The 22,679-nt window shown below is 41.5% G+C and overlaps 1 protein-coding gene across 3 annotated transcripts in view; it reads right to left on the bottom strand.

Annotated features, from left to right (window-relative positions):
• The window catches only part of LOC124121063, a 172,986-nt gene that overhangs the window by 65,274 nt on the left and 85,033 nt on the right, over positions 1 to 22,679 (bottom strand). For all 3 annotated transcript variants that reach the window (XM_048396524.1, XM_048396522.1, XM_048396523.1), the window contains exons 5-7: positions 9,882 to 9,981; positions 8,899 to 9,018; positions 8,385 to 8,514 (exon numbers count right to left, since the gene is read on the bottom strand). In XM_048396524.1, coding sequence (XP_048252481.1) covers positions 8,385 to 8,514; positions 8,899 to 9,018; positions 9,882 to 9,981 — 350 coding nt within the window. The remainder of the gene's footprint in view (positions 1 to 8,384; positions 8,515 to 8,898; positions 9,019 to 9,881; positions 9,982 to 22,679) is intronic.

The following is a 22,679-nucleotide window of genomic DNA, read 5'->3' on the forward strand; positions in this document are numbered from 1 at the left end:
CAGTCTACTACTGCACACTACCCGAGATAGACAAATGATGGTGCTTGCCTGACATGTGCCCCAATTCTACATGTCTACTACTGCACACTACCCGAGACAGACAAATGATGGTGCTTGCCTGACATGAGCCCCAGTTCTACATCTACACAGTCTACTACTGCACACTACCCGAGACAGACAAATCATGGTGCTTGCCTGACATGTGCCGCAGGTCTACATGTCTACACAGTCTACTACTGCACACTACTCGAGACAGACAAATGATGGTGCTTGCCTGACATGTGCCCCAATTCTACATGTCTACTACTGCACACTACCCGAGTCAGACAGATGTTGGTGTTTGCCTGACATGTGCCCCAGTTCTACATGTCTACACAGTCTACTACTGCACACTACTCGAGATAGACAAATTATGGTGCTTGCCTGACATGTGCCCCAGTTCTACATGTCTACACAGTCTACTACTGCACACTACTCGAGACAGACAGATGTTTGTGTTTGCCTGACATGTGCCGCAGGTCTACATCTACACAGTCTACTACTGCACACTACTCAAGATAGACAAATGATGGTGCTTGCCTGACATGTGCCCCAGTTCTACATCTACACAGTCTACTACTGCACACTACTCGAGACAGACAAATCATGGTGCTTGCCTGACATGTGCCCCAGTTCTACATGTCTACACAGTCTACTACTGCACACTACCCGAGACAGACAGATGTTTGTGTTTGTCTGACATGTTCCCCAGTTCTACATGTCTACACAGTCTACTACTGCACACTACCCGAGACAGACAGATGTTTGTGTTTGTCTGACATGTGCCCCAGTTCTACATGTCTACACAGTCTACTACTGCACACTACTCGAGACAGACAAATGTTGGTGCTTGCCTGACATGTTCCCCAGTTCTACATCTACACAGTCTACTACTGCACACTACCCGAGACAGATAGATGTTTGTGTTTGTCTGACATGTGCCCCAGTTCTACATGTCTACACAGTCTACTACTGCACACTACCCGAGACAGACAGATGTTTGTGTTTGTCTGACATGTTCCCCAGTTCTACATCTACACAGTCTACTACTGCACACTACTCGAGACAGACAAATGTTTGTGTTTGTCTGACATGTGCCCCAGTTCTACATGTCTACACAGTCTACTACTGCACACTACCCGAGACAGACAGATGTTTGTGTTTGTCTGACATGTGCCCCAGTTCTACATGTCTACACAGTCTACTACTGCACACTACTCGAGACAGACAAATGTTGGTGCTTGCCTGACATGTTCCCCAGTTCTACATCTACACAGTCTACTACTGCACACTACCCGAGACAGATAGATGTTTGTGTTTGTCTGACATGTGCCCCAGTTCTACATGTCTACACAGTCTACTACTGCACACTACCCGAGACAGACAGATGTTTGTGTTTGTCTGACATGTTCCCCAGTTCTACATCTACACAGTCTACTACTGCACACTACTCGAGACAGACAAATGTTTGTGTTTGTCTGACATGTGCCCCAGTTCTACATGTCTACACAGTCTACTACTGTACACTACCCGAGACAGACAGATGTTTGTGTTTGTCTGACATGTGCCCCAGGTCTACATGTCTACACAGTCTACTACTGCACACTACCCGAGACAGACAGATGTTTGTGTTTGTCTGACATGTTCCCCAGTTCTACATGTCTACACAGTCTACTACTGCACACTACCCGAGACAGACAGATGTTTGTGTTTGTCTGACATGTGCCCCAGTTCTACATGTCTACACAGTCTACTACTGCACACTACCCGAGACAGACAGATGTTTGTGTTTGTCTGACATGTGCCCCAGTTCTACATGTCTACACAGTCTACTACTGCACACTACTCGAGACAGACAAATGTTGGTGCTTGCCTGACATGTTCCCCAGTTCTACATCTACACAGTCTACTACTGCACACTACTTGAGATAGACTAATGATGGTGCTTGCCTGACATGTGCCCCAGTTCTACATGTCTACACAGTCTACTACTGCACACTACTCGAGATAGACAAATCATGGTGCTTGCCTGACATGTGCCCCAGTTCTACATCTACACAGTCTACTACTGCACATTACTCGAGATAGACAAATGATGGTGCTTACTTGACATGTGCCTCAGTTCTACATGTCTACACAGTCTACTACTGCACACTACTTGAGACAGAAAGATGTTGGTGTTTGCCTGACATGTGCCCCAGTTTTACATGTCTACACAGTCTACTACTGCACACTACCCGAGACAGACAAATGATAGTGCTTACTTGACATGTGCCTCAGTTCTACATGTCTACACAGTCTACTACTGCACACTACTCGAGACAGAAAGATGTTGGTGTTTGCCTGACATGTGCCCCAGTTCTACATGTCTACACAGTCTACTACTGCACACTACTCGAGAAAGACAAATGATGGTGCTTGCCTGACATGTGCCCCAGTTCTACATGTCTACTACTGCACACTACCCGAGACAGACAGATGTTGGTGTTTGCCTGACATGTGCCCCAGTTCTACATGTCTACACAGTCTACTACTGCACACTACCCGAGATAGACAAATGATGGTGCTTGCCTGACATGTGCCCCAGTTCTACATGTCTACACAGTCTACTACTGCACACTACCCGAGATAGACAAATGATGGTGCTTGCCTGACATGTGCCCCAGTTCTACATGTCTACACAGTCTACTACTGCACACTACCCGAGATAGACAAATGATGGTGCTTGCCTGACATGTGCCCCAGTTCTATATGTCTACACAGTCTACTACTGCACACTACCCGAGATAGACAAATGATGGTGCTTGCCTGACATGTGCACCAGTTCTACATGTCTACACAGTCTACTACTGCACACTACTCGAGATAGACAAATCATGGTGCTTGCCTGACATGTGCCCCAGTTCTACATGTCTACACAGTCTACTACTGCACACTACTCGAGACAGACAGATGTTTGTGTTTGCCTGACATGTGCCCCAGTTCTACATGTCTACACAGTCTACTACTGCACACTACCCGAGATAGACAAATCATGGTGCTTGCCTGACATGTGCCCCAGGTCTACATCTACACAGTCTACAACTGCACACTACACGAGATAGACAAATGATGGTGCTTGCCTGACATGTGCCCCAGTTCTACATGTCTACACAGTCTACTACTGCACACTACTCGAGACAGACAGATGTTTGTGTTTGCCTGACATGTGCCCCAGTTCTACATGTCTACACAGTCTACTACTGCACACTACCCGAGATAGACAAATGATGGTGCTTGCCTGACATGTGCCCCAGTTCTAAATGTCTACACAGTCTACTACTGCACACTACCCGAGATAGACAAATGATGGTGCTTGCCTGACATGTGCCCCAGGTCTACATCTACACAGTCTACTACTGCACATTACTTGAGACAGACAAATGATGGTGCTTGCCTGACATGTGCCCCAGTTCTACATGTCTACACAGTCTACTACTGCACACTACTCGAGACAGACAAATGATGGTGCTTGCCTGACATGTGCCCCAGTTCTACATGTCTACACAGTCTACTACTGCACACTACTTGAGACAGACAGATGTTTGTGTTTGCCTGACATGTGCCCAATGTCTACATCTACACAGTCTACTACTGCACACTACTCGAGACAGACAGATGTTTGTGTTTGCCTGACATGTGCCCCAGGTCTACATGTCTACACAGTCTACTACTGCACACTACCCGAGATAGACAAATCATGGTGCTTGCCTGACATGTGCCCCAGGTCTACATGTCTACACAGTCTACTACTGCACACTACCCGAGATAGACAAATGATGGTGCTTGCCTGACATGTGCCTCAGTTCTACATGTCTACACAGTCTACTACTGCACACTACCCGAGATAGACAAATGATGGTGCTTGCCTGACATGTGCCCCAGTTCTACATGTCTACACAGTCTACTACTGCACACTACTCGAGATAGACAAATTATGGTGCTTGCCTGACATGTGCCCCAGTTCTACATGTCTACACAGTCTACTACTGCACACTACTCGAGACAGACAGATGTTTGTGTTTGCCTGACATGTGCCGCAGGTCTACATCTACACAGTCTACTACTGCACACTACTCAAGATAGACAAATGATGGTGCTTGCCTGACATGTTCCCCAGTTCTACATCTACACAGTCTACTACTGCACACTACTCGAGACAGACAAATCATGGTGCTTGCCTGACATGTGCCCCAGTTCTACATGTCTACACAGTCTACTACTGCACACTACCCGAGACAGACAGATGTTTGTGTTTGTCTGACGTGTTCCCCAGTTCTACATGTCTACACAGTCTACTACTGCACACTACCCGAGACAGACAGATGTTTGTGTTTGTCTGACATGTGCCCCAGGTCTACATGTCTACACAGTCTACTACTGCACACTACTCGAGACAGACAAATGTTGGTGCTTGCCTGACATGTTCCCCAGTTCTACATCTACACAGTCTACTACTGCACACTACCCGAGACAGACAGATGTTTGTGTTTGTCTGACATGTGCCCCAGGTCTACATGTCTACACAGTCTACTACTGCACACTACCCGAGACAGACAGATGTTTGTGTTTGTCTGACATGTTCCCCAGTTCTACATGTCTACACAGTCTACTACTGCACACTACCCGAGACAGACAGATGTTTGTGTTTGTCTGACATGTGCCCCAGTTCTACATGTCTACACAGTCTACTACTGCACACTACCCGAGACAGACAGATGTTTGTGTTTGTCTGACATGTGCCCCAGTTCTACATGTCTACACAGTCTACTACTGCACACTACTCGAGACAGACAAATGTTGGTGCTTGCCTGACATGTTCCCCAGTTCTACATCTACACAGTCTACTACTGCACACTACTTGAGATAGACTAATGATGGTGCTTGCCTGACATGTGCCCCAGTTCTACATGTCTACACAGTCTACTACTGCACACTACTCGAGATAGACAAATGATGGTGCTTGCCTGACATGTGCCCCAGTTCTACATCTACACAGTCTACTACTGCACATTACTCGAGATAGACAAATGATGGTGCTTACTTGACATGTGCCTCAGTTCTACATGTCTACACAGTCTACTACTGCACACTACTCGAGACAGACAAATGATGGTGCTTGCCTGACATGTGCCCCAGTTCTACATGTCTACACAGTCTACTACTGCACACTACTTGAGACAGACAGATGTTTGTGTTTGCCTGACATGTGCCCAATGTCTACATCTACACAGTCTACTACTGCACACTACTCGAGACGGACAGATGTTTGTGTTTGCCTGACATGTGCCCCAGGTCTACATGTCTACACAGTCTACTACTGCACACTACCCGAGATAGACAAATCATGGTGCTTGCCTGACATGTGCCCCAGGTCTACATGTCTACACAGTCTACTACTGCACACTACCCGAGATAGACAAATGATGGTGCTTGCCTGACATGTGCCCCAGTTCTACATGTCTACACAGTCTACTACTGCACACTACCCGAGATAGACAAATGATGGTGCTTGCCTGACATGTGCCCCAGTTCTACATGTCTACACAGTCTACTACTGCACACTACTCGAGATAGACAAATTATGGTGCTTGCCTGACATGTGCCCCAGTTCTACATGTCTACACAGTCTACTACTGCACACTACTCGAGACAGACAGATGTTTGTGTTTGCCTGACATGTGCCGCAGGTCTACATCTACACAGTCTACTACTGCACACTACTCAAGATAGACAAATGATGGTGCTTGCCTGACATGTTCCCCAGTTCTACATCTACACAGTCTACTACTGCACACTACTCGAGACAGACAAATCATGGTGCTTGCCTGACATGTGCCCCAGTTCTACATGTCTACACAGTCTACTACTGCACACTACCCGAGACAGACAGATGTTTGTGTTTGTCTGACGTGTTCCCCAGTTCTACATGTCTACACAGTCTACTACTGCACACTACCCGAGACAGACAGATGTTTGTGTTTGTCTGACATGTGCCCCAGGTCTACATGTCTACACAGTCTACTACTGCACACTACTCGAGACAGACAAATGTTGGTGCTTGCCTGACATGTTCCCCAGTTCTACATCTACACAGTCTACTACTGCACACTACCCGAGACAGACAGATGTTTGTGTTTGTCTGACATGTGCCCCAGTTCTACATGTCTACACAGTCTACTACTGCACACTACCCGAGACAGACAGATGTTTGTGTTTGTCTGACATGTGCCCCAGTTCTACATGTCTACACAGTCTACTACTGCACACTACTCGAGACAGACAAATGTTGGTGCTTGCCTGACATGTTCCCCAGTTCTACATCTACACAGTCTACTACTGCACACTACTTGAGATAGACTAATGATGGTGCTTGCCTGACATGTGCCCCAGTTCTACATGTCTACACAGTCTACTACTGCACACTACTCGAGATAGACAAATGATGGTGCTTGCCTGACATGTGCCCCAGTTCTACATCTACACAGTCTACTACTGCACATTACTCGAGATAGACAAATGATGGTGCTTACTTGACATGTGCCTCAGTTCTACATGTCTACACAGTCTACTACTGCACACTACTTGAGACAGAAAGATGTTGGTGTTTGCCTGACATGTGCCCCAGTTTTACATGTCTACACAGTCTACTACTGCACACTACCCGAGACAGACAAATGATAGTGCTTACTTGACATGTGCCTCAGTTCTACATGTCTACACAGTCTACTACTGCACACTACTCGAGACAGAAAGATGTTGGTGTTTGCCTGACATGTGCCCCAGTTCTACATGTCTACACAGTCTACTACTGCACACTACTCGAGAAAGACAAATGATGGTGCTTGCCTGACATGTGCCCCAGTTCTACATGTCTACTACTGCACACTACCCGAGACAGACAGATGTTGGTGTTTGCCTGACATGTGCCCCAGTTCTACATGTCTACACAGTCTACTACTGCACACTACCCGAGATAGACAAATGATGGTGCTTGCCTGACATGTGCCCCAGTTCTACATGTCTACACAGTCTACTACTGCACACTACCCAAGATAGACAAATGATGGTGCTTGCCTGACATGTGCCCCAGTTCTACATGTCTACACAGTCTACTACTGCACACTACCCGAGATAGACAAATGATGGTGCTTGCCTGACATGTGCCCCAGTTCTATATGTCTACACAGTCTACTACTGCACACTACCCGAGATAGACAAATGATGGTGCTTGCCTGACATGTGCACCAGTTCTACATGTCTACACAGTCTACTACTGCACACTACTCGAGATAGACAAATCATGGTGCTTGCCTGACATGTGCCCCAGTTCTACATGTCTACACAGTCTACTACTGCACACTACTCGAGACAGACAGATGTTTGTGTTTGCCTGACATGTGCCCCAGTTCTACATGTCTACACAGTCTACTACTGCACACTACCCGAGATAGACAAATCATGGTGCTTGCCTGACATGTGCCCCAGGTCTACATCTACACAGTCTACAACTGCACACTACTCGAGATAGACAAATGATGGTGCTTGCCTGACATGTGCCCCAGTTCTACATGTCTACACAGTCTACTACTGCACACTACTCGAGACAGACAGATGTTTGTGTTTGCCTGACATGTGCCCCAGTTCTACATGTCTACACAGTCTACTACTGCACACTACCCGAGATAGACAAATGATGGTGCTTGCCTGACATGTGCCCCAGTTCTACATGTCTACACAGTCTACTACTGCACACTACCCGAGATAGACAAATGATGGTGCTTGCCTGACATGTGCCCCAGGTCTACATCTACACAGTCTACTACTGCACATTACTTGAGACAGACAAATGATGGTGCTTGCCTGACATGTGCCCCAGTTCTACATGTCTACACAGTCTACTACTGCACACTACTCGAGACAGACAAATGATGGTGCTTGCCTGACATGTGCCCCAGTTCTACATGTCTACACAGTCTACTACTGCACACTACTTGAGACAGACAGATGTTTGTTTTTGCCTGACATGTGCCCAATGTCTACATCTACACAGTCTACTACTGCACACTACTCGAGACAGACAGATGTTTGTGTTTGCCTGACATGTGCCCCAGGTCTACATGTCTACACAGTCTACTACTGCACACTACCCGAGATAGACAAATCATGGTGCTTGCCTGACATGTGCCCCAGGTCTACATGTCTACACAGTCTACTACTGCACACTACCCGAGACAGGCAAATGATGGTGCTTGCCTGACATGTGCCCCAGGTCTACATCTACACAGTCTACTACTGCACACTACCTGAGACAGACAGATGTTGGTGTTTCCCCAAACATATGCCTGTTTTCCAAAAGAATAGGCTCCGAAATAGTTCCTGCCTCAGCAACACGGTACACACTGTAGTCAGTATCTCCACGCATGCAGCACAAACCTGTAAAAGTGAGAAGGTAGAGACACAGACTGTCATCCCATGTCATATTCAGTAGTGCTTTATTTTTTATAATCCTTAGCAGATGCACTTGCAAACTGGACAAACACAGTATAGTGCAGTAATACCTCTGTGTGGGTACTGGTGCAGAATACATCCAAAGAAACCCATTTTTGTCATAAGTGCCAACTTGAGTTAAAGATGGGCGGGTTACGTGTCCCAGATGTTCTTTCATTGTGCCCCAATGGCATGGATCATGCAGTCAACCACCAAACCAACTGGCCAGACTTGATTATATATATAGGCCACCATGATATAGCGAGAATATTGCTAACTGCAGTGTAAAACAATAGACACTCACACCGTAACTCAGCACACTTACTTTACCTATGTTATTCACATAAGAAGTTCTCATTTCCAGCACAGAGGAACTGGTTTGTTCTTCATACAAGACTGTGTTTTCCAACTTGAATCCTTGGTAACCAGCATTCAAAACCTCAGTAACATCTTCATAATTGTCAAGGCATTTAAAAAATAAAGTACAAAGGCTGACAAACCATTACTAAGAAACTAACTTAAAAAAAATGGCAGAAAGTATCTTGCAAAAAGAATTCTTGTCAATAAGCTGGAGAAAAGATTTTATGCAGTTTACTTAAGGATTGACTGTGGTTTTTTTTGGTTCATTGAGGTATGAATCGAAAAACCAATTTGCAAACTTTTGTAAGAATCCGCTATGCGGATTCATACCATTTGCACATGCGTGAATTTCACTAAATGCCCTGTGCATGACAATACATGTGAGCAGCAAGGGAATTCCCTTGACTGTAGTATTGGGATTCCACAACATTCCATGGTAATAAAAGCAGTCCGCTTTAGTGGGCATTGCCACGACAGGTGACTGTTTTCGCTAGGATTACTTTGGGGCAAAAAACTGTGATATTTTTGCATTACATTAGGCAATCTTGTAACTTACTGATTGTGAACGACATCCTATTTATCATGTCAATCAGTGACATCAAATGTTGCCACTGTAAGATAGGAATGATTCCAAACAGTTACAGCACTTTCTGTGAACATGTCATACTACCTAGAAAGGTGTTTGCACTGCCCCAAAATGATCCCATGTCTCTAGCTAACCTAATAACAAACTTATTAGCACTTACTTCCGCTTACATGGAACATGCAAAATTTGCATATATGGACAACCCAATGAGAAAGCATCCTCTCTCAAGGGAATATTATCTGTTGATTTTGACTTGACAGAATGAACAAAAACCTTATGACTTCAGTTGAACATCTGACTGGGTTTATGTTTATGATGACCATCAGTCTGATCACGGTTATGCCATTTTCCAGCTGGCGAAGGATACTGATCCTGTTGAAGAGTTCCCCTGATGGGTGCAGCATATACGTGCTATCGGACAGCGACAGGAGGCACAGGCAACCCCCAGTGTAGGCCGAGTTTACCCGCTGAAACAGACAAGCGTCAGGAGTGACACCAAACACCAAACACATCATAATCCAAATTGTGAACAACACTTTCATGGAATGATTTATTGTTGGCGGTCCCCAGCTAGTGTTCCAAAACCCTATGCTCAAAAACCTATTCCTTAGCTGTCACTAGGCATTTCCCATAAAATCTGAAGTTACTCGACTTGCCGAATTCTTTGATTACTGCCTGAGTGTTCGACCTATTAATCAACTCTTCTTGAGTGAGAGCTGAATCAATGTAGACACGGGAAAAGTCTTTACTTTTCTTCAGATCCTTTTTACACTGCAAAAGTTTTTTCTTTTGGGCTGCAGTCTCCAAACTGAAAATGACAAAATCCGGCTTATCATCCGAGGACTTTTTCCTGACTGCAAGAGCTGTACAGACATCGGCGAGCTTCAAACCATCATGGATCACTCTGTTTACAATATTACATGTGACATTATTGTCTTTGGCCTCACGCGCATCAAATGGTAGGTTCCGCATTACACATTCAATATTACAACGTCTGCAAACTCCTAAATACCTTTTCGGCATGTTTTACACAGCTTCTGCGCACAAGCACTCTCTACCGCTTTCAGTTTCAGATATTTTAGCTTTAAATCTTGTCGCAGCTTTAAATCTTGTCGCAACTTCAAAGTCTCACCTTGTAGAATATCAGTGAGTTTTTTGAGTCACTCTAACTTCGATCCCGTCTAGCTGCTTAGCCATAAAGTTTCTCATATCATTGATAGCAGATAGACGTTTGCTGTTACTAGCCATCGAGATTGACACTGACATGTCAGGGGTATGTTCAGAGTCAACAGAGACCGTATTGCACGACTGTGATTCTTGTAAATTATCAAAAGTTTTCATCTTTTTAGCTGCTGACTGAGCACAGGAATGGTCTCTTCACATATGACTTGATCCATGACATTCGGTTGAGACAAAACCGCCTCGACATATCAGATAGCATCCATTAGAGAATCCGGCATGGTCGAAAAAGTTCAAGATTCTAAGATACAAATTTTATCAAAATTTTCCTCTAATGTTGACAAATCTAGTAAAATCCTAGATATTTTTTATATTTGTATACTTATCCTGCATTACTCCTTAATGCATATTGTGATTGCCATCACGAAGAATATATAAATATTAATGTTGCTTTATTATAAAATGTGTAAGTTATGACAGCTTGTAAAAATTAGAAATATTTCCTAAATATTTCCCTATTGTATTTTGGATGGTTATGTGACAGTGCACAAATTATATCATAATTATCCTGTAAACTAATTAGTTTTGCAGGTACGAGGGGTGTTCATTAAAGATTTCCCCTAAACCACTTCAGTAGTATAGGTAATGGGGGTTCTGGCTCACTTCCACTGGAGCAGGATTCATATACCTATACCACCACTACAGAGGGAATTTTTTATGCTAAAATGATTATGCGATTCAATGATAGTCATGAGATTGGCTCTAGCTCACCAATACCAGGGGCCAATCATTGCTTTAGATGAGTCTAAATGGTAATAAAAATATTCTTCATTATTTTTATCGATAAAGCGATATTCAACATTTTTATTAAGTTCTTCGTTCATTTTACTAGGAGACCAGACTATATAACTACACTCTTTTTGTAAATTGATAAGAAACAATTGATAACCGTATTTGGTTGGTTTGACATCACTGATATAATAAAAACCTTGTGGTAATTCTTTCCATTTGACAGTTTTCTCCATTATTATATATTTATGTAAGCATTTGTCTAAATGTGATCAAACGATAGTAAACAATCTATTTTTAATCTCCAACCAGTTCTTTGGTTTTGGCACGGAATAATTGACGCGCTTGTTGCCTCCCCTGTTCTATGAACTTTTTTTTCTCGTCTTCGCTAATACCACTGGTCTTACGAGATTTTGATCGAATCTCCTGCTTCATTTCGTTGTATTTGGTGAGTTCCGACAGCACTAAACGAAACTCATTCTCGGATATCTTACAATCGGCCATTGCTGTCGAAATATGATCCTCAATGCTGTTCAACTTTGCTTCGGCGAGTATCCGAATACTATCATGTTTTAATGCTTTCTTTTGCAACCTACGAGAAATGAATTTTATCGCTATTCCTGCCAGTCCCGAGACTCCAGCGGTTATTTCCATGCCGAGCACGATAGGCGCGGCGATTATAGTTGATAGTAAACCGATACCCGCTACACCGAGTCCCATGCCAGATACTACAAGAGCGGTGTCAACTCCGTCCAGAGCATTCACGGCTCTGCGATACTTTTTATACAATCCAAGTCTCAACTCCCTATCCTTCCCTATTCGATGTTTTATGTCGCTTATTTGATGTAATCGAAATCCATCAACAGTTTCCATCTTTTCAAATGCTTCACCGAGCGCCGGATATAAACTCATAGTGTATATTACGATCATATAATAGTCTTTAATTGGTCTTGCTTAAGTGTTTTGAGACTATACATCAATCTTATCAAATGTATATTATACGGCAATAATATCTTAGAAAGAGAAATGCTGTCACTTTTAATAATTTGGACCCCCTCGAGGGTTGCAACGGGCGATGCTCCGATATGAATAACACTGCAACGTTGACGCTCGTGTTTCTTGAGCCATTTAATCGATAGACCTGGTAATATTTCGAAGGCATCTTCCGGTGCATCTCCGAACAAGACTTCAATAATAAGCGTGGAACTATTAGGTATTGCACTCAAGTTATCTTTAATTTCATTGAATTCAGTAACCAAATTTAAAGTAACATTTTTTAAGGCCGGACGACTATATAACATATGACCTGGGTTTTCTGGCAGGGGAGTGACTAACACACTTTTTCGTTTTGACGGGATATAAGCCACTATTTATTATCTTAGTTAAATTATGTCCCTTACCCATCATCACATAAGGTGGGGTAATGACGATATTCAGTAGCCACTCGATGTTTGCTTCGATCATAGTCCATTTATTATCGTCGTTGCGAGTAATATTGTACGAAGTGTTTTTAATAAGTCTACTAACGTCGACATCGCTTAAATCTTCTAGATTACCCGTGAATGTGACTTCTTTCCGCTTGTATACATTATCGTGTAAGTGTAAAGCTTATAACTTACCATTGGTACCGGGTTGACCGAATCCTTCTGTGTCTCCGAGATCGGAAAGCGCAATTGTATTACATTGTCTTAGTGTTCCAGGGCCTGATGCATCAACCATTATTTTTAATATGGAGTGTTACACTTAAGTATCCTATATGTACTGGTTGGTGTTTTACATCTAATACAGAAATTTTGAGGTCTGAAATAATACCCCGCTTTAATTTTTTATATTGTAATGTTGAGAAAGATTCCGTTCTACCGCTATTATATTTTTCATTTTTAACTGGAATAGATCTGAGCAAAGTTGAAGGACTTTCTTGTTGAATATTATCCGTCGTGCTTATTTGATCAAGATGGATGAACAACTCTTTATAGGGAACTAAATCGGGTAATTTAGATCCATAAGATGTTGCCTTGTATAAACTCATATATCTGAAATCATCATTTATTATTCGTGCAAATCCAAGTTTATCTGATAAGTTCTCATGAATATATATATACCTTTTTCTCCAGCGTCTAATTTCAGTATCCCATTCGCCTCATTTTGTGTGAGACTCATTCCATTAGGCTTAAAAATTTCATCATTGAGTGAGCATACGCTGTAATACCCATAAGGTACAGTAATGATTTTATTTTCTTCTCTTATATATATCTCATTACTATATTTATATTTTGTAGCATTTATATTGGTCCACCTCGGGTAATACGTTACATCGCATAGAGCGACTTCGAGTTGTCCATCCGAGTTATCGATAGTAAGAAGCAGTTGAATAGACTGAGCATTTGTTATTCCCAGGAGTGTAACATACATATCAAATATACAATGATACTATATCATAACTTAAATATGGAATCAACCATTATATAATATGGAGTGTTACACTTAAGTATCCTATATGTACAGGTTGGTGTTTTACATCTAATACAGAAATTTTGAGGTCTGAAATAATACCACGCTTTAATTTTTTATATTGTAATGACGAGAAAGATTCCGTTCTACCACTATTGTATTTTTCATTTTTCACTGGAACACATCTGAGTAGAGTTGAAGGACTTTCTTGTTGAATATTATCCGTCGTACTGATCTGATCAAGATGGATGCACAAATCTTTATAGGGAACTAAATCGGGTAATGCATCTCCATCAGATGTTGTCCTGTATATTGATAATATAAAGTTTCTTGATCTTTCTACCTGTGTAAATCCAAGTGTAATTGCTAAGTTCTCATGAATCCATATACCTTTTTCTCCAGTGCCGATTTTCACTATCCCATTCCACTCATTTTGTGTGATACTAATTCCATTAGGCTTAAAATGTTTATCATTGAGTGAGTATATATTGTAATACCCATCAGGTATATTAATGTTTTTTCAATAATATTTTGTTTATCTGTTATAGACAACTCATTATTATCTCTCGCAGCACTTATATTGGTCCACAGTGGGTAATACGTTACATCGCATAGAGCTACTTCCAGTTGTCCATCCCAGTTATCGATAGTATGAAGCAGTTCAATAGACTGACCATTTGTTATTCCCGGGAGTGTAACATACATATTAAATATACAATGATACTATATCATAACTTAAATATGAAATCGACTCACATTACTAATCAATCGATTATAGTAACTGCTTCTGGTGCTGAGTTTACCGTTAAATTCCACGATATCTTTGAAAAATACAGTTTCACGGCAACTAACGATAAAATGGTGGACGATTGGTTTAACCGTCCGATGCAATTTTGGCAGAATCAGTTAAACTTTGCCGTATGGTGTGCCACAACGGGATGTGGTGTATCTGTTAATGCCCCAGGATTTAAACTATATAAGTCTGTTATATTATTTCACGTGTACTATCAGATTAGACGTATACTTAAAGAAATTAGTGCTCCATTACCGATGGATCCAGCATGGAATCACGCAAATAATCATTATAATAAGAGGGCCTTCGAACGTATTTGTAATGTATTTAATGTTTCTACGAGTAAAGATTGGCGCATTAAAGGACCTAGCCATGGTCTAGGTATTCCGTACAATGGACAAAGAACTATTAAAGATAAAAGCGATTATTTAATTAAAGAGGGTGTGATCCCTTCAGGCTTTGCTCTCTCGAGTAAACAGTTTAGAGCAGATCGTATGAACTTTGAGAGTGGCATTCCTTATATTATAACAAAGTTTGTGCATCCAAACGATACAACAGATGCTTGGAATGAATTTCTTAATGATAAAACGGAAAATAATTTTACTAACCCAGGATTTGAAAGAGTTAATGAATCGATAAGAACTTATGTATGGGCAATTCTTGGAGCACAATCGCAAACACGAACGGGAATCATCGGTACTGGGACGGCGTTCGATGCTCAAAAACAGTTTGTCTCAAACGTGGAGGACGCCATTAATTCACCAGTTGACATACCATCGTCTATAAAGCGTTTTCAAGATGCATTACAGTACGCTCAATCCAAAGTGGACTACGTTTATGCGCCGGGACTATACATGTCTCCGAGTAATATGGAACTTAAGATCGGTCAAGTGATAGGTTATAATAATAAAATTGTTATTGCTACCGATCAACAAAAACCAGGTATAAATTCAGATATTAACGTCGAATTAATAACGCAAACGATCACGGGCGAAAAGGGAATAGTCAAGCCGCAGTTATCTACTAAAACATCTTTTAATGCACAAACATCTACTGACGCACAAGTGCCACCGCATATTGAGGCTAAAAATCAACAACATATCGATGAAAAAACAGCGCTTGTAGTGGGTGGAGTCTCGGTTGGTTTACTCATGATTTGGTTAGCTAACTGATTTGGTGGATAAATAGTTCTTAGCGGATACGTACAACAGCCCTGCAATTGCTACGATCAGCCCCCACAAGTTTTGACTAAGCCAAGTGGTGGTCTTAGCTAATAAATTCAATAGCCAGGAAACAACACTCCCTATTATACCGGGAAGTGCGGCCGCGGCTTTCTCAGCGAGCTTTCCCAGTGCTGAACCTAATGCTTTTAAATGCTTTTTTACCCACTCTTTAATACCATCGCTAGGAGGTGATCCGCTACCACCTGCACTGCCACCTGTTAACGAGAGAGTCAAAGTCGATATAATAAATCCCAACGCGGTTAAAATACTGGCAATTGTTATTCCCTGTTCTCTGAACAATGTTTTAATTTTATCGGCCAGTGTAGTGTCATCGTTGAGGACTTGATCGATAGTTTCTCGAATACGACTGATTTGCGAACGAAGTGCCTTTCGATTACTGGAAGCTGCTTCGAGGCGGGCCGATCTTTCGTCTTCTAAGTTACGCAATCTTTCAGCTACGCGGCGTCTACTGAACTCATCGCCCGCCTGTTCAAGTTTTGTTTTCTCTTTAGCTATATGCTTGTCGATTTCGGATATCTTGGCTATATTATTGATGAGTTCTCCCCGCATTGTTCGCATTGCCTTGTCAAGACCTCGTAATTCCCTAATACTGAACTCCGAATATGGTACCTGTAACATGGAATTATCGTAATAGGTATCTAAGATTTCTCCGAGTCCGTCCGAGGCCACCTTCGAGGAAGCCTCCAAATCATCTGTATTACCAAGTTCAGTACGCACGGTTTGAAGAACCTTAGTAGTCTTCGCGGAAAGTCGTCGGTAGTCCACAAAACCTAATTTATCATGAACAGTGCCGATGCCATGTTTAGCAGCTATCGTAGACAAGGCTAGGGGCTTACGAGTACGAGAATGCATAAGATCAATATCCGGAGCGCCACGCAGTCGCAATATTCCTTTACTATCTATCTCAAACTTTGAATAGTCACGACCTATTGGGGTATCTTCTTTTAAGGCATCGTAATAATCATTGACGGATGATTGTAAAAGTTCATCGTTAAGACTACTAAACCTGGTTTCATCAGTACCCTCTTCGTTTGGGTTATCAAAGTCATCAAAGGTACTTAGATCAAAGTCATTATGTTCAAAATTAGCCATTTTTATATTAAACATAGGGTACATAATTTCAATATAAACAATGTCTTCGCAATACGGACGCAAGTTAAACCCACAACGTAGACTTCGAGATCCATTAGGGGTCAAAGCAATTCGTCAGTCTGTAACTATAACTAATAACCCTAGTACCATAGATCAGAATCAAACGCTTCTGGTTCGCTTTCCTAATCTCGGTGCACACGATGTGTTAGTTCCGGGAACTGTCCGACTAGCGTTTACGATTAGTTTAACTTCTACCGACATTAACAGAGAGCCCGTTCAGAACATAGGTCGTGCTATCGTTAAGAAAATCGCGATTAAAATTAGCGGTAATGAGGTTTTGAGTATCGACGATAGCGATGTATACTATTGCTACATGGATCTCTGGAGAACGGATAAAGAGCGGGAAAACTTACAGTACCAAGGTATTTGTAATAAGAACACATTGAGACTGCGCGTGGGCGCTGAAAATGGTGTTGATACCAACGAAAAAGATAAGGCCGTTGCCGACGCATTAGGTAACAGATTCTATGTTCCCCTAGACTTTGAATTACTAGATTCCCACATGCCCTTTTATCAAGCATCCCTAGGCGATAGGTTAGAATACGAACTCACTTTTAATGACTACGGTAGAGTAATCAGATCTGCTAATGAAGATGCTAGATATTCCATTGACAATATCTCGCTGGAGTACGATATGATAACGGATCCCGAATTAGCCAGACAAATTGTAACCAGTATACCGGAAGTTTAGCCATTTTGTAAGATCGCGTGCTGCGACACCGAAAGATCACGAGGGACAAAAAAGATACGATGTGGAATATCAATTTAAACGTCCCCACGAGATCGTTGAAGGGTATTTTAATGTTGTTCGAGGACCCCTCCGATGCATTTAAAAGAAATACCGAGAAGTTCTACAATCCCAAGATTTCAAAAGTAGAATTAACTATCGAGGGCGTTCCTAATCAACTATATAGCCAAGGAATGCTAGCGTATCACCAGTGGGATGAGATTAAAAAACTTCCTTCTATAAAACGTTCTCCGGAAGTTAACGCGGTCGTGAAAGATCTGTCTCTCGGGAGTGTATCGATGGGTGAATACCTCACCACGAAGTATGCGCTATGGCTCGACATGCGAACAACGGACGATGACCAACTACACGGCAGTGGGAGGAGAATAGAAAATGCCAGCGAGGGTGCCACCATACAGATAACGAAGCTTCAGGAAGCGGCTGGTAAATTAAACATATATTTGTACGTGATTATGGATGCGCAACTTAATATACAGAATGGGAGATTCGTGCAAGCAATCTATTGATAATCTTTTACCTAAAGATCCGCACTGCGCTATCATATGCGGGCAAACGGGCTGCGGAAAAACAGCTTTTATTCTAGATATTTTAGAAAGTCATTATCAGGACGTTTTCGATCATATTATTATTCTGTGCCCGACTATAAGCGTTAATAAAACCTACCTATCGAGAGATTGGATAATGAATGACGACGGCGTACACAGAGTCGATCCGGGCGATCGTTTACAAGACTGTCTCCGAGTATGTCACGAAAAATACAAAGGAGAATCGACCCTTTTCGTAATAGACGACTGCAGCGTGAGTAAAGAACTCACAAAAAAGAAAGATATGCTTTCGTATTTAGCATTCTCCGGTCGGCATACTCAACATAGCGTTTGGGTACTTACTCAAAAATACAACTCATTCCTGAAAGATCTGAGAGAGCAGACCAAATGGGTAGCACTGTTTCATTGCAAAGACCGAGATTCATTCGAGGAATGTTTACGCGAAAATGATGTCATTTATACCAAGGTCGAACGAGATAGAGTCAGAAAAGTGTTAGCGGCAAAGAAGCACTGTAAACTCGTATTAAAAACCGATCAACCAGCTGCTTATGCAATTGCTTAGCAAAATGTAGCAAATTGTAACAACTGCTTAGCAAAATTATAGCAAAATGTAGCAAAATGTAGCAACATATAGCAAAAATAGCAAAAAATATGATAAATTGAACATGAGGGGTTAATATTACATAAAATGTGGTTCGAAATCCTCATTCTTTCGCAACAGTTCATTATTACGGGTTGTATTGGATATGCCATATTATATTATGTTAGACTTAAATATCTCCTTAGGTATTACATTATGGAATGCAACGAACTCATCGAACAAATGCTCAAAGAATCTGATCAACATGCTGAAGTAGTTACAGATAAATCTTTAGATAAACATAGAGAAAGACTTGCCGCTTTGGTAGCCGGTGGAAAATGTTCCCAATATTTGGGAGAAAATTATACCATCGAAAAAATTGATAACATGACCGACGAAGAAATAAAAAAACTGTACGCGCGTTACGAGTCTAGACTTGGAGCTACCATGACTAAAACGATAGGGTCTTCTATATTACAACTATACACAGCCGTAGCTAGTACGTTTCTCCCCATCCCGGCAGAACATCGCCTGTATTTATGCGAATCTCTAGAGAAAGACCCATTCATCGAACACGCTATAAGCGCAGTGAGCTGTGAGTTTTATCATAGATTCGGAATGTTCTTAGCTCCGTTCACCACAGCTTTAATAACGGCTAGGTATTGTCAATTTAAACATACGTGCCCACTTAATAATAATGGAAACACAATCACAACAGGTGACACCACAGATTGTGAACGAGGAACAACAGATTGTGAACGAGGAACAACAAGTGAACACACAACAACAAGTGAACGAGGATGCACCACATGTGAATGAGAAAATACTAAAACCCAGAGTTACTAAGAATCCTTTGAAAATAGCCGCAGGAAGAAAGGGAGGGCTGGCGCGCAAAGTGAAATTAATAAATAATTCAAATATTAATCCGATTAAAACATGGGCACTAGTAGGAGTTGCTGGTATAGCGGCTGTATGGTTCTTTTATAAGACCGGAGAAGAGAAAACGTTACCCCCGCCGCAACAACAAGTTCAATTAGAGGTTAGTCCTCATATAATGCTATAAGAAGCATGACTACTCCAGTTACAGACGGTAAAATGTTGGTAAACGCGACGTATCATTCAGCGGTGGTCACCGGCTTGGCCATTGGCTATGCCCGTATGGCTAAAATGATTACTAAAGCCACACCTCCCAAGCTAGATTTTAATGGATTTGACATAGGTATGATGGTTCTGGATATTGGATTGGCTATGGCAACGAAGGATATGCTCATCAAACAAGGACTTATCCCGGAAGACATAATAAAGTAATTAAACATTTGAATATTTTATATTATTAAACATGGCAACAATTGTGATGATGGTCGGTGGAGCTGTTGTTAATGCTCTAGCTTTTTCGGGGAGTAATTATTTATTTTCCAGTATGAGGGAATCAAACGCTAAAGAAGTTGAAGAGGAGCGTAAACGACATAATGAAGCTTTAGAACAATACCAAGCAGCCCAGTTACAATATACACAGCAGAGAATGAAGAGATTAGACTTTATTCATTAACAACTGATTAAGGAAGGACATTCAATTCAAACGTTTAAGGATGTCGAATATGCCATGCACGAATACTTCCTCGTTTTTGGGAAAAAACTAGACCCAATACCGAGACCAACAATGAGTCAGTTTTATACACCGTCAGAGGAACAAAAGAACCGCGAGGTCACATTTGTGATTATTGGGTTATCTGCTGTATTGATTTTCAGCTATTCACTAGTGTAGATGTGATTTGCATTTAGACAAATGATATGATAGATGTATATACCATGAATAACTGCAAGTTTACACTCATGGGTAAGACTACTCTATGTAATAGACGCTGTGTTGAAATTTACTGCGGTATACACAATTATTACATCAGGCGCGGACATATAAACTATAAGTGTTCTGAATGCGGGATAGGGGTCAAAGGTCGTTATTGTTTATGCAAGAAACACGGTGCTGATAGGGTCAGGAACCAGATTATTTATGCTAGGAAGAGAGATTACATCAATGAGAGGAATAGGTTGGGGAGAATACGTATTTAGATATATGAAAACAACCAATTAGACATTTGTCTCATTTTGCATATACCATTCAACCACAATGGTTTTTGTCAGAGAGTTGAAAGCTATGGCAAAGCAAAGTGGACTGCGTGGATATTCTCGTATGAGAAAAGCTGAATTGATCGATTTACTCGGTTTGGAATACAACAAACCCCAGACTGTTAGAGAACTCAAACTTCGAGCGAGAAACAGTGGGCTGAGAGGTTATTCTCGAATGAGAAGAGCTGAATTGATCGCTTTACTAGATAATAATCAACCTAATGATGATGATGATATTCAACATAATAATGTTGATAATGATAATGATGTTGAGAATAAACAACAAGAATTAATATTTGTACCCACATCCGCCGGCGTTGGTAAATATCTAAGAGGTTGGAAGATGGATATTAATTCCAACATGGATGTTAACGATATTAAGCCCATCATATCGAGTAAAATTAACGAGGAATTAGATGATTTACATAGTATAAAATACCAGCTGATGATTAAAGTGACATTGAGTAAAAGTAACACAGACGATAGCACCGAATATACCGAACCATATTTCCGAAGCAATCAAGAAGTTATAACCGAATCCGATACTATAAACTCATCATTAGATACATCAATTCAGAGAATACAGGAAACTTTAGAACGCTGGACTAATAGAGGTTCTGGTTGGGGTGTGGATAAAATCGATAGTTTATATTTAGATATAGCGAATTATATGCCTTTCAAAGGTGGATCTTATATAGATTTACCCCCGTATTATAAGAAGAAAAAAGCCATAATTAACGTAAAAAAATAATTGCGATGACTGTTTAAGAATGATGATAAGATCTGCATTGTTCCCCGTAGACAAAAATCCGGATAGACCTTCTAGCTATCCCCAAAACGATGGACTCAACTTCGATGGCATAGACGAACCTACACCAATATCGCAAATTGATAAGGTGGAAAAGCAAAATAATTTAGCTATAAATGTTTTCGGACATTCTAAAGGAATTGTTGTACACAGGATAAGCTCCGCTCCGGAAAATATCCCCAGAATCAATTCATTTCTGATCGAAAAAGATGGAAAATATCATTATACGTGGATAAAGAGTTTAAACAGGCTATTATACGATCAAACTAAACATAAAGAAAAGAAATATTTCTGCGAAAGATGCCTACATGAGTACAGCAGACAAGATCTATTAGAAGCGCATAAAGAAGACTGTAGAGGTGTTGGACAGAATGCTATCAGGATCGATATGCCTAAAGAGGGAAAAAATATATTAAAATTTGAACATTATTGTAATCAAATGCCAGTACCGTACATAATTTACGCCGACTTCGAAGCACTTATCAAACCCATAGAAAATACCAACCATAGTAGTTTTACCTACAAAACTCAAGAACATATTCCTTGTGGGTTTGGATATATAGTTGTAAGGTATGATGGGAAAACAAACCCGCCCGTGATTTACAGAGGACCTGATGCAGCGGGAAAGTTCCTAGAATATCTACAAAATGAAGAGAGAATAATCAGGGAAAAATTATCGTGTAAGAAACCCATGCGTATGACGAGGGATGATTGGAGGGTCCATAAGAAGTCAACGAGTTGTCACGTTT

Source organism: Haliotis rufescens, unplaced genomic scaffold, assembly GCF_023055435.1.
Source record: "Haliotis rufescens isolate VD_foot unplaced genomic scaffold, xgHalRufe1.0.p SCAF_1, whole genome shotgun sequence".
NCBI lineage: Eukaryota > Metazoa > Mollusca > Gastropoda > Lepetellida > Haliotidae > Haliotis > Haliotis rufescens.